This window comes from Saccopteryx leptura, chromosome 1 (genome assembly GCF_036850995.1).
Source record: "Saccopteryx leptura isolate mSacLep1 chromosome 1, mSacLep1_pri_phased_curated, whole genome shotgun sequence".
Classification (NCBI taxonomy): domain Eukaryota; kingdom Metazoa; phylum Chordata; class Mammalia; order Chiroptera; family Emballonuridae; genus Saccopteryx; species Saccopteryx leptura.
The window spans coordinates 8,536,803-8,550,365 of record NC_089503.1 but is presented as its reverse complement, the minus strand read 5'-3'; the positions used below and the strand labels follow the sequence as shown (position 1 = coordinate 8,550,365).

The 13,563-nt window shown below is 55.5% G+C and overlaps 1 protein-coding gene across 1 annotated transcript; it reads right to left on the bottom strand.

The window, feature by feature from the left end:
* Window positions 1-87: 87 nt before the first annotated feature.
* PYGM (glycogen phosphorylase, muscle associated) lies at window positions 88-13,300 on the bottom strand. Its single transcript, XM_066359001.1, has 20 exons — window positions 12,962-13,300; window positions 11,809-11,910; window positions 11,635-11,713; window positions 11,448-11,551; window positions 10,977-11,108; window positions 9,004-9,115; window positions 8,825-8,907; window positions 8,297-8,440; window positions 7,892-7,984; window positions 7,531-7,677; window positions 7,243-7,406; window positions 6,843-6,957; window positions 6,228-6,329; window positions 5,742-5,889; window positions 5,371-5,429; window positions 5,103-5,244; window positions 4,450-4,657; window positions 897-1,031; window positions 625-691; window positions 88-511 (listed from the first exon to the last, which is right to left on the bottom strand). The coding sequence occupies exons 1-20, from the start codon at window positions 13,202-13,204 to the stop codon at window positions 362-364; spliced, it is 2,529 nt and encodes an 842-aa protein (XP_066215098.1). The 5' UTR covers window positions 13,205-13,300; the 3' UTR covers window positions 88-361.
* Between the last annotated feature and the right edge of the window lie 263 nt (window positions 13,301-13,563).

The window sequence follows — 13,563 nt, the reverse complement described above, 5'->3', positions numbered from 1 at the left end:
TGACACGGGTGGGGGCAACCCACGGTGACTGCGCAGCTGCTTTTGTGCAAGCCCTGAGCTAAAAATATTTCACAACCGAGAGAGGAGTTAGGGAGGCTCCCAAGGAGAATCAATTTATTGAGGAGTAGGTGCAGTTGGTCAGACCCATAAATAGGAGGGGCAGGAAGCCCGAAGACAAGATAGGAGCAGTGTCCTCAGGCACACTGGACACTGGGCCTCAAGGCTGGGGGAGGGTAATGAGTGTTTCAGGAAGAGGCTTGGATAGCTTACTGCAGTACCTCACCCTCTGGATGAGGAGATGGGGTTGGACCAAGGGATTGCAAACAGACTCAAGGGCAAGTTTGGGGTCTGGTCTGGGGACTCAGACAGTGTCATCAGGGGCTGGCAGGGGCTGGCGGGAAGGCTCTACGCCCCATATCTCCCGGGCGTACTGGGCAATGGTGCGGTCACTGGAGAACTTGCCCGAGGTCGCTATGTTCCGGATCACCATCCGCGTCCACTCTCTTGGGTTCTACAAGTCAAAAGGGAACTCTGGGTTCACTCTGCTGGTAGGGTCCCCACCTTCTGCCTCAACCCAGCCAGGGCCACCAAAGTCCTGCCAGCCCTTGGCCCAGCACCTCTTACCTTGTACAGGGCATTGACTTTCTCCTGGCATTTAATATAGTCTTCATAATCTGCAAAGACTTTAAATCTGGAGGGGAATGGAGAAGCAGGAGGCTCCGTGAGGTCAAGGGCCAAGCCCATCCTGTCCTGTGGACTTCTAGGGACCTAGAGAGTGATGCTGCTTCCAAGGGAGTCGGCCCAACGGCCCAGAACCCCTGCCCAGCCTCCCTAATGCACCAAGACCTGTTTAGCCCAGCAGCCCCACCTGCATGATCCCTGGGCGGCTAGCTCACCGGTCATGGTGCATGAGCATGTTGACAATGTCCTTGAATAGGTCGGGCTGTTTGGGATAGAAGAAGCCACTGCTCAGCTGCTCAATGATCTGCCGAAGCTCAGGAATTCGGTCATAGTATTCCTGGGCATTGTACCTGCAGGGAGGAATTGCGGTCAGCACCGGTCAGCACCCAGGAAAGGGGGTCCTGGCTCTTCCTCCAAAGAAAATCCCAGAAGTTCTAAGCCCCAGGTTCAGCCTGCTTCTGCCCTCCCTGCACCTGCCACTGGGGTTCCTTCCCTGGAGGCCCTCTTCTTTCTGTGCTGTTTTTCACCCCCTTTTATGTGGGTGAGGACACTGAGACCTGGAGAGAGCAGAAAGGAGGTGTCAGAGCTCACATACCACCACCGTCTTCTAACCAGTGTTTCCAGAATAGCTTCTTCTTCCACTATCCTAAGTCCAGCCCTTCAGGCTCCAAGAGGAGCTAACATTTATCCTAAGGACTGTCCTTAAACTTACTTAGACTGTCCAACCGGGCAGTTGCTGTGCCCGCCACCAGCTTTCCTCCAGTGTCCCACTTTCTGAGGCAGCACAGCCCATCTCAGCCACCCCCAAAACCGTCCCCAAGGCCAGTCTCATCTCTATCCTTACCTGCCCTCTGGTCCCCCATCTGTATTTTGCCCCCCTCCAGTCCAGTCTCCATCCTACAGCCAAAATTTCCCTACTGGAGCCTAGTTCTGAACATGTCAGACCTTGCTCAAAACATTTCACATCTCCCTTCCACCCAAAGGAACAAGTCTGAACTTCCTAGTCAGGCATCACAGGAGAAATTCCTTTCAATATTGAATGCCAGCTCTCATAAGCTGTTGGTGGGGGTGTAAACTGGCACCAACTTTTTTTTTTTTTTTTTTGTATTTGTCTGAAGTTGGAAACAGGGAGGAGGCAGTCAGACAGACTCCCACATGCACCCGACCAGGATCCACCCGGCATGCGCACCAGGGGGTGATGCTCTGCCCATCTGGGGCATCGCTCTGCCACAATCAGAGCCATTCTAGCGCCTGAGGCAGAGGCCACAGAGCCATCCTCAGCGCCTGGGCCGACTTTGCTCCAATGGAGCCTTGGCTGCGGGAGGGGAAGAGAGAGACAAAGAGGAAGGAGAGGGGGAGGGGTAGAGAAGCAGATGGGCGCTTCTCCTGTGTGCCCTGGCCGGGAATCGAACCTGGGACTCCCACACACCAGGCCAACGCTCTACCACTGAGCTAACCAGCCAGGGCCCAACTTTCTGGAAAACAATATGGCAATATGTATCAAAAGCCTTAAGAACTCACACTTTTTGATGCAGAAATATCCTTTCTAATAATTTTATTAAGGGAAATAATCAGAGATGTGGGCAGAGATATAAAATGTTGGTCACTACAGTGATATTTACACTAATAAGTAAAATCAACTTTAATGTCTAACTATATAGAGTGGTTAAATAAGTTATGGCATGTCCATAGGATGGAACACTATACAATCATTTAAAGTATTATTGAAGAAAAAAGTATTTTTGAAGACTATTTAATGACATGGAAAAATGCCTCTCCAATGTTAAATAAGATATCAGGTAGCCCTGGCCAGATAGCTCAGTTAGTTGAGCATCATCTCAACACACAAAGATTATGGGATCAATTCTTAGTCAGGGCACATATGGGAACAGATTGATGTTTCTGCCTCTCTTTCCTGTCTCTCTAAAATTAATAAATAATTTTTTAATCAATATTTATTGAGGACCTACCACTATTCTAAAATTAATAAATAAATTTTTTAAAGAAAGATATCAGAGCATCAGCCCAGCGTGTGGAAGTCCCAGGTTTGATTCCCAGCCAGAGCACACAGGAGAAGTGCCCATCTGCTTCTCCACCTCTCCCCCTCTCCTTCCTCTCTGTCTCTCTCTTCCCCTCCCACAGCCAAGGCTCCATTGGAGCAAAGTTGGCCCGGGTGCTAAGGATGGCTCTTTGGCCTCCACCTCAGGCACTAGAATGGCTCCGGTTGCAATGGAGCAACAGCCTAGATGGGCAGAGCATCACCCTCTAGTGGGCTTGCCAGGTGGATCCCAGTCAGACACATGTGGGTGGGTCTCCCCCCTTCTCACTTCAGAAAAATACAAAAAAAAAAAAAAAAAAGAAAGATATCAGCATTCAAAATGGTACATATATTATTCTCAAATTTTAAAAATCATACACATAGACTGACCAGGTGCTGATGCAGTAGATAGAATGTTGACCTGGGATGCTAAGTACCCAGGTTCAAAACCCTGAGGTGGCTGGCTTGAGTGTGGGATCACAGACATAATCCCATGGTCACTGGGTTGAGCCCAAAGATCACTGGCTTGAAGCCGAAGGTCTCTGGCTTGAGCCCAAGGTCACTGGCTTGAGCAAGGGGTCAGGGGTCACTAGCACAGGTGGAGGCCGCCCCCCAAACCCCGTCAAGGCACATATGAGAAAGAAATCAATGAACAACTAAGAGTGCCACAACTACAGGTTTATGCTTCTCTCTCCCTCCCTTCCTATCTAACTGTCACTCGCACGCGTGCACACACACACGTGCAAAAAAAGTAAAAACTATACACATAGACACACATATATAAATATACATAGAAAAAGAGAACTGTGACTTTAAATCTGGGTGACAAAATTATGGATGACATTTTATTTTTGTAATTTTGTGTGTTTTTAATTTATGAGCATTATTGCTTTTATGGTAAGAAAAATTCATATTTTAAAATAAAATTTAAAAACATAATGCCAGGGGCCCTGGCCGGTTGGCTCAGTGGTAGAGCGTCGGCCTGGTGTGCGGGAGTCCCGGGATCAATCCCCGGCCAGGGCACACAGAAGAAGCGCCCATCTGCTTCTCCACCCCTCCCCCTTTCCTTCCTCTTTGTCTCTCTCTTCCCCTCCTGCAGCCAAGGCTCCATTGGAGCAAAGATGGCCCAGGTGCTGAGGATGGCTCTGTGGCCTCTGCCTCAGGCGCTAGAATGGCTCTGATTGCGGCAGAGCGATGCCCCAGATGGACAGAGCATCGCCCCCTGGTGGGCGTGCCGGGTGGATCCTGGTCAGGCGCATGCGGAGTCTGTCTGACTGCCTCCCCATTTCCAACTTCAGAAAAATACAAAAAATTTTTAAAAATTAAAAAAATAAAAACATAATGCCAGGGAAATATCTCCTCTAAAGAGCTGTGCTTGTGGCCACAAGTACAGTTATTCCTATTTTCCTTTTTGCCATGGCTGACAGAGAGCTAAGAATTTAGATTTACTTCCAGTTCCAGAGATAATATTATTTTTTAGACTTGATATAATTTTCTCTTTGTTTTCCTTCAGTTCCGTGTTTCTAGGTTCTTTTCCCATTTTATTAACCTTATTTTTTTGTAAGTTATCTCAAAAGTTTTCCAGAATTCTGACGGCATAACTGAGACCTGGAGCGGCCCACTCTAGCCTTTCCCGGCACGCCCCTTACTCCCGGCCCTCCCCTCCAGCAGCCACGCCTTGGTGCCCTCTGCACACAGACTGTGAGTTTAGGAGCCCTTGACCTCCTCACCCTCTCTGGTCAAGCTTGTCCACGTCCTCTACCCGCATGCCGAAGATGAAGAAGTTCTCCTCTCCGGCCTCTTCTGCCATCTCCACGTTGGCTCCGTCCATGGTGCCGATGGTCAGAGCCCCGTTGAGCATGAACTTCATGTTGCCGGTGCCTGAGGCCTCAGTGCCCGCGGTGGAGATCTGCTCGGAGAGGTCGGCGGCTGGGATCACTGTGGGGCAGCAGTGGGAGGACAAGGTCAGCTCTGCAGAGGAAGAGTCCCACCCCAGCTGGGGACTCCAGAGCTCATCTGGCCCTCGGCATAGCCAGATTCAGAGCCCCTGCCCCCCCATCTCCAGTCCTCAGCAGCTGAGTCTCCCTTTCACTCCCCAGCCCCTTGATGATTCTTGAACATCAGGGGTCTAACCTGAACGCCCCCCCCCCCACCGCATTCTGCTCCGTCGTGTGACTTGACAGACACCAACAAGACCCACCTTCCTATCATTTCACCCATACTGCCAGAAACTCTGCCATTAGGGGGACATTCTCATGGTTTAATCATTGCTCTCTCCAGATTCTACTTTAAAGTTCAAGTACCTTAGGGCGAGATGACTAATACCTCTTTTGGGCACCACCTAATCAGAGCCTCCTTAGGGTCCCCACCGGCAGCACCCCACCTTTCTCAGCCAGTGAGACTCGGTAGTTCTCCAGGAAGATCACACGAAGCCGGTCTCCCACCACGGGGTCGTGGTTGACCACATCTCCAATGGCTGTGATGAGTCTGATGATCATCTTGGCCATGTGGTACCCAGGGGCAGCCTGTGGGGGCAGTCTGGAGTCAGCTCCATGGCCCAACTCCCGACCTAAATCCTGCAACCCGGCCACGGCTGACCTCAACCCAGATATCAAAAGACAAGAGCTAGGGTCTGTGGCCCAGCTTCTCACCTTCCCTCCAATCATCACAGTTCGAGGCACAACAAACTTATTGGGTTCCTTTCTGATGCCTGTGGAGAAAGAGAAGGATGAAGTGGGCCAGGTTTTCCCTCTGGGAAGCAGCTCGCGACAGTACCCATCTAGCCAGGGCCCAGGGTGGGTGGGAGGCAGCAGGCCTGACTTGGGACAATCACTTGCTATGTGGCCTCAGATCTGTCCCCTCTCCTCTCTGAGCTTCATTTGCCCATCTGTTAAATGGGGGTAATTCCATGTCCCAAGAGTTGTCCCGAAGCCAAAGGAGACGTTGCCTAGGAAGCAGGCAGTGTGCAGGGAGGCACACAGAGAGGGAAACCAGGAAATCGAGTGGGGTTCCCGCGACTCACGGTTGTACAGGGTGATGATGTGGAGGCAGTTGAGGAGCTGGCGTTTGTATTCATGAATCCGCTTCACCTGGACGTCGAAGAGTGAGTTGGGGTTGATATGAACTTTATATTCCTTCTCTAGATATGCAGAGAACTTCAACTTGTTTTCCTGAAGGCAGGGGAGGGGGAGGGGGAGAGCTCACCAGTAGGCCTCAGCCTCAGGGGATCCCACAGTCTCATTTCTTTCTCAGGAAGGGAAAGGACAGAGGGCTCCCACGCCACCTTCGTCCACTCCTACACCAGGGCAGACACTGCTAATCAATGTCAGCACGCTTCCAGTGAGGTCCGATGATGCTTTCCCACCACAGACTCCATGCAACGTCTACCAGTGGCCTGGGGTTGCAGGAGAGATGAGCTCTATTGGCCACTCCTGACCAGGACTTCTGGCCCTCCAGTCGTCTCCACATCAGGCCTGGCACAGGGGTCCCAGGTGGCAATAATCCTTACCTGCTTCACTTTGGCCACATCCCGGATAAAGTTTTCGTCGTCCACATAGGAGAGCAGTTTGCGCAGCTGGTCCAGGTCTGAGATGTAATCCTCCCCGATGCGCTGTGGGAGGATGGCTCTCAGCCAGGCCGTTCCCTCCTCTGTCTTCCCTCAGAGAGGGCTCCTTTCCAGGTCAGCCAAGCCCCATCCCCGGCCGACAGCCCCTCCCTCCCCAGCTTCCCAGCTGGGCTGTGATCTGAAAAGGTCCATCCTCTTCCCCTCCCGACCTTGAACCGACCCCAGTAAGTCTTCCTCCTGGCCTTTTCCTTATATAGGCAATGACCTGTGTCCCCTTCCAGTCTCGCTTCGCATGTGACCTATTGACGACCCCTCCATTAGATCGTCAGCTCCACCAGGTTGACCTTCCTACCCAGGGCCTATGTAGCCCACAGGACATCTTCATGCAAGTAGGAAAATGGTTCCCTCCTCCCAGCGCATGCGAGGCTTGGAACGAAATGCAACCAGAATTTCAGTCCTCCACTGAGTACCCTCCAGTGAACCACCTACGTGTCCAGACCCTGCTGATTCCTGCAGTGACCCACATTGACCCCTACTGGCCATACAGTGTGCTCTCACCTCAGCAATGACCTCGGCCAGACCGGGGTTACACATAACCAGCCAGCGGCGAGGGGTGATGCCATTGGTCTTATTCTGGAACTTATGAGGCTCCAGCTCGTAGAAGTCCTTGAAGCTGCAGAATGGAGTTCAGAGGTCACCGCTCACCCCTGTGGGATGAAGGCCTTCTTCTGGGGTCCCTATCCTGGTTTCCTGATGAATAAGGCCTGGGGGGCAGAGGTGCTGCTGTGTGTAAGAGGGAGTCCCCTGGGGACAGGCCTGGCCCCGCCGTCAGGGCTGGGACACTTGTTAGAGCAGTGCCACCTGTGGAGGGGCCAGCTGTGCCGTGCAGTGAGGGGCGAGCCTACGAGGGACAGAGTTCTAGCAGTGAGCAGGCACAGCAGGAGGGTCGGGGTCTCACATGGTCTTCTTGAGGATCTCAGAGTGGATGCGGGCCACGCCGTTGACGGCGTGAGCACCGGCAATGCACAGGTGGGCCATGTTGATGCGCTTCACCCCGCCCTCCTCCACCAGTGACATGCGCCGCAGCCGGTCTACGTCCCCTGGGAACGCGGCCGCCACCCGCTGTGGAGAAGCCAGAGCTAGGATGGGCTGCAGGAACCCAGTCCCCAGCCCTGCGCCCTCAGAACTCGGCCCAGGGCCCTCCCCACTAGACGTGCCCCACGCCGCCCATCCCTCCTCCACTCACGTTGAGGAAGCGCTGGTTGATCTCATAGATGATCTGGAGGTGCCGCGGCAGCAGCGTCTCCATCAGGTGCACCGGCCAGCGCTCCAGGGCTTCGGGCAGCACTGTGTGGTTGGTGTAGGCGCAGGTCCTCACTGTCACGTCCCAGGCCTGGCGGAGGGATGGAGAATCGGGACCCCCGCACGCCATGCAGCCAGGAGCCCGGCCACCGCTGTGGTGCCGGGTTCTAGGACACCCGCCCTCTGGGCCTCACACTGCCATCCGTTTAGTGGGGGTTCTGCTCGCTTCTTTCCACGCCTCAAACCAGGCAGGGAAGCCTAACGCAGAGAGGGTCAGGCAGGGGCGGAAGGGTCCGGAAGCCCACCTTGTCCCAGTCCAACCGCTCCAGGTCGACCAGAATCCTCATCAACTCAGGGATGGCCAGGGAGGGGTGGGTGTCATTGAGCTGGATGGCCACCTGTTGGGAGGGGCAGACGGGGAGTCAGTCTGGGCTCAAAACCAAGGCTCTGGTTAGTGCGCCCTGCAAGGGCCCAGCATAGTTCTAGGGCTGAGCCGCAGGTGGAGACTGTCGTGGGAGCAGCGGCGGCAAGAGCAGGAGGGAAGCCCAGGTCGTGAGCCCGCTGCTGGAGGATCCCGAGCAGGCCACCCTCACACACCACCAGCCCCCACTTTCTCATCTACAAACTGGGCGGGCGGGCTGAGGCTGCAAGAGAGAGCATGTCACACAGCGCGACAGGTGGAGGGGGCGGCCCTCCCGGCAGCCCGGTACCTTATCTGGGAAGGCATCGAAGCTTGTCCGCACAGGGTCGCGGCAGCCGAACTTGGAGGACTTGAAGCGGCGGACGATGTCCTGGAGAGTAGCAGCCACCACGAAGTACTCTTGCTTTAGCCGCAGCTCCTTCCCCTCAAAGAACTGGGGACAGTGTAAGGCAGAGCAGCGTCAAGGCAGTGAGGACACGGCTTAACACGACCGTGGATGTGGCCAGGAGGGACCCCAGACACCGAGACCTGCCCCATCTCCGGGACCCAAGGGTCTTTCCCCAACCAAGAAGTAGCGATGGGAACAGGGTCAGGAGAGGGGTGCACAAGGGCCAGGGAACAGCTTTTCCGCAGTGCCTACCCTAACCTGCTGCCCCAGGACTCGGGCATCCTCTCACTTAGCTGGGATTGGACAAACAGGACACCTGGACACCAGCAGTGTGTCCTGGATGTGACTGGAGCACCAGAGGAGGACCCTCCCCTGTCCTGCCTTTTCCCATGCCTGCAGGCTTCCTGCCCCCAGCCCGGGGGAACATACATTGTCGTTGGGGTACAGGACCCGAGAGATGTTCTCAGCCAGGTTGCGGTCCAGCACAGCCTGGATGTAGCCACCAATGTTGACTGGGGACAAAAGCAGGAACAGGGGGCAGGATCAGGCCTGGGCCACGCATAGGTTGGGCAGGGCGGGGGCTGCGGACGACCAGAGGCTGAACTCACAGTCCTTGAGGTTGAAGTCATTGGGGGCCTTGGCAGACCACAGGCGCATGGTGTTGACGATGTTGTTGCGGTAGCCAGGCACAGGCGTGTCGTAAGGCATGGCCAGCACCACCTGTGGGGGTACCCAGGGTGGTGTCAGGAGCTCGGCTTCTGCTGTGTCTCACCTGTGTGCCCAGAGAGCTGGAACTCCAAGCTTTGTCCCTGCCTTCCACCGACTCCCAGCCGTAGGGTCTAGTCCCAACTCTGGGAAACCTCTGGCAAACCTCTTCACCTCTCTGGGCCTCATCCACAGAGAGAGGACACCACCAGGTCTGACCTGTGGTGGCGCAGCGGATAAAGCAGTGACCTAGAATGCTGAGGTTGCCAGTTCGAAACCCTGGGCTTGCCTGGTCAAGGCACGTATGGGAATTGATGCTTCCTGCTCCTCCCCCCCTTCTCTCTCTCTCTCCTCTCTAAAATGAATAAATACAATTAAAAAAAACTAGAAGAAGTAAGGCCTGACCAGGCAGTGGTTCAGTGGATAGAGCGTTGGACTGGGTTGTGGAGGACCCAGGTTCAAGACCCCGAGGTCACCAGCTTGAGCATGGACCCATCTGGTTTGAGCAAGGCTCACCAGCTTGAACCCAAGGTCGCTGGCTCGAGCAAGGGGTCACTCTGTCTGCTCTAGCCCCCCAGTCAAGGCACATAAGAGAAATCAATCAATGAACAACTAAGGAGCCACAAAAAAGAATTGACGTTTCTCATCTCTCTCCCTTCCTGACTGTCTGTCCCTCTCTCTGACTCTCTCTGTCTCTGCCACACACACACACAAAAAAAAAAATCTAAAAAAAAAGAAGGAAGGACACCACCAAAGTTTCTAATGCCCCACCCCCACCGTGCTGGGCTGCTGTAAGGATTGGCAGCGGTAGGAACGGGCCGGCCCGCGATGAGCTAAGCACCCAAGGTGGGGTTCTGTTGTCCACTCAGCAGTGATGGGAATGTGAAAGTGAGCTGGCCCAGCTGGCCTGAGCACAACCTTGAGGACACTCTGGACTCGTGAAGGAGCTGGAGGATCCTTCGCCCCCACAGGGGCCTGGCTGGAGGAGTCACAGAGTTCAAAGTCCATCCAAGGGACTCTGCCTGATTGACCACAGGGCTAATTAGCAGTGACCAGTGCTGGCCCCACCTCCCACAATTAGCGAACATCAGTGGCCACAGCCAATAACTGCCTACGTTCATGGAGGTGGGGGCACATCCACTCGTCCAGCCACAATACTAACTAGCCCTGATTGGAGCCAAGTGGAAGCTGGAACTTGGAGAAGGAAGGGACAGGCCCAAGAGAAGACAGACAGGTGGGCAGCTTAAATCCCTGCTGGACCTCAGTGTAGATGACAGTGCCCCACTCGGAAAGCCTAGCAGTTTCTGTATGGCCACCTGGAGGGCGGTGACCTGCAGCCACAGCAAGAGGACAGACTGAGCTGGAATCAGACATCTGCTCTGGCTTTGGGGCTCCCTCTAACTTGTGATGTGATCTTGAACAAGTGAATCTCCCTCTCAAGGCTTTAATTTTCTCTCCTCTTCCCCTTTCTGGCCTGTTGCTTTGTTTCCTGTCAAGCCTCTAGTTCAGATGTGTGTGTGTGTGGGGGGGGGGGGGGGGTCCGGTCACCATGATTATGTTTTGATGGGTCTTGTGGGGTGAAGAGGAGCATAGTCAGGGGAGGGGCACTGGTGGAACAGGGCAGCCTCTCTCCTCCTCCCCGGCTCTGCTCTGGCCTGGCTCCCTTGTGACCCTAACTTGTCTCTAACTTTTCCCTGGCTCCAGCTGTGTGGCCTCAACTAAGTCACTTAACCTCTCTGAGATTTGGTGTCCTCTGTGGTAAAAGAGCACTAGGTCTAGTAGCCTCCAGGTTCTTTCCCTGCATCTCCGTTTCTTCTAGGAGCCGCCTCCTCCCTCTCCTTTGCTCCCCGCCCCCCTTTCCTGACTTTCTCTTCACCTGTGTGTCCACCCACTTGGCCCCCTGGCTGGTGTGTTCCACTCGGCCGTAGAAGTGCACAGGCAGCGTGAACTCGGGTCGGGCCTTCTCCCAGGGGTTGCCATAGCGAAGCCAGTCATCAGCCTCCTCCATCTGAGCCCAAGGCAGATCAAGGGGAGAAAGGAAGGCAGTGTTAGCGTACCAGCCACGGTGGGGAGGGCAGGAGCAGTGGTCCTGGTGTGCCCTACATAGGATGTCAGTTAAGGGCTCTGGGGTGGGCCCCGGTCTGGCGGAGTATTTGATGGGACATGGTATGTGTATGAGAGTTCAAGAGGTGCCACAGGTGTGAACCACCCGCTTCAGGAGTGACCAGCTTGCTTTGGGGTCATCAAGGCTGGGCTTAGTTCTGGCCTATCCAGAGATGGATGACCAAATCAGGGTCCCCTTCGTCATTACTAGGTCCCCACAAAGTCAGGGCCCAAAGCTGCTCACCTGCCAGCCTCCACAGATCTTCTGGTTAAAAATCCCAAACTCATAGCGGATCCCGTAACCATAGGCAGCTAGACCCAGTGTTGCCATAGAGTCCAGAAAGCAGGCTGGGGATGTGCAGGGAGGGGAGTGTCAGGGACCCAGCACCAAAGAACCCTCTGCCTACCCTATCCCACTACCCTCCACATACCTGCCAGCCGGCCAAGGCCCCCATTGCCCAGCCCTGCGTCTTCCTCGATTTCCTCCAGCTCCTCCATGTCCAGGCCCAGCTAGAGGGGGCAGGGTGTGGCAGCAGTCAGGGCCAAGGGACAGCAGGGGAATGCCCCACACCCTAAGGCTTGTCCCATCCTCACCCCTCCCACACCTGGTAGACGGCCTCATCACAAGCGTTCTCCAAGGCCAGGTTCACCATGGTGTTTTGCAGCGTCCGGCCCATGTAGAACTCCAGAGACAGATAGTAGATCCTCTGCCCAAGACACAGACGCACAGAGGGAGGAGGTCAGGACTTCCAACCAACATTCAGGCAGGCTCTGCTGGGCCTACAGCTCCCCCATGTCCTGCCCGCTCCTGGGTCCCAGCATGTCGCAGCTGTCTCCATTTCCTTTCTCCCCGTTTCAGGCTTTGGGACCCAACACGTAAGGCTCTGATCCCAGCACTTCCTCTGACTTTGGACAAATCACTTTTGTTCTCTGAGCCTGTTTCCTTATCTGGAAAATGCGGCTGGCCTTCTCTACCTCAGGCAGTAAGGTGCTTGGGAGAGGTGGGCGCCCTGTCCATCCCACACGAGCCTCCCGACGGCCCAGCAGGGAATCAGGGCATAGAGAAGTACCTGCAAGTACTTCCCAAGAGGGGAAAGCCAAGCTCAGAGAGAAGTCATTGGCTCAAGGTCACACAATGACTCACAGCTAGAGTCAGCCTCCTCCTGTCCTAGCTGCTCTCCTTGGACCTCAAGCCTCAGCCCCAGGAAGGGGAAGGAGAGGCACCAGGATCCAGGATGTTGATGGTGTCTGTCTACTGGTTTCCCGGGTCCCCTCTCTGCCCCACCCAAGTGCCCTTCCCCCATGCCTGCTCAGGAGTGTCAGGTTGCTGACATTTACAGCTGACCCCGGACACTTGACTCCACTGCCCCGACTACCCCAGCTGCGTGCCACCTGCTACCTAGGCACACCGCACACACGTTCAGTGACGTGTTCTTCCACTTCAGGTCCGACCCCCGTCCCTGGGGTCGGCCTGTCTGGCCCCCAGCAGCCCCGCCCCTCACTGAGTTTGCACTGGGCCTGTGCCCCCAGCCCCCACCCCGGACCTGAGCCCCCTAACTTGCCCTCGTCTCAGGTATCTCCCGCTGGGTTGCCACAGCACCCATGGGACACCTGAAACATCTGGATCCTCCAATCTCAGGAACCTGGAGTGACCCTTTATTTTGCTGCAGAAAACTGACCCCAGAAAGGGTCAAGATCTCCCAGCCCCCTGCCAGGTCCCCTTGTCCATTCCCCCGCCCAGGGTGCCCCAAGCAGCACCTTGGGGTCCTTCTCATAGTAGTGCTGCTGCGTGCGGATCCAGCGGCCCACGAGGTGGTCGCGGACAGTGTGGGCCAACGCGAAGTAGTAGTCTCGAGGGGTGGCCACATTGCGGTCCTTCACGAGTGTGAAGTGCAGGTGCCGGTTGAAGTTCTTTTTCAGGTCGGTCACGTTCTCCACGCCGGCCAGGCCACGCACGCTGATCTGCTTTCTCTTCTCCTGGTCTGACAGGGGCCGGGACATGGCTGCAGGAGGCTGGGCCGGACTGACTGGTGGACGGGCGGACAGGCGGCCTCAGCGGTGCCTCCAGCCAGGGAGTGGAAATCCCCGGGTGGCTGGTGATTTAAAGCCGGTCTCTGGGCAGCATGCCCCGCCTCCCCCTGCAATGGGAGGGTCTTGGCCTGCTAGCCAGGAGCTATTTTGGGGGTGAGAGGAGAAAGAGAGCGGGCAGAGAGAACAGGGCCCAGCTCCACAGGGGCCAGGCCAGGCCAGCCTTAGCCTGGCTCATACACAACCCTTTGTTGACCCACTTCCTCCAGGCCTCGCATACTGGGGTCTCCTGTCCCTGTCCCTGTCCCTGCCTTCTGCACGGTCAGAAACAA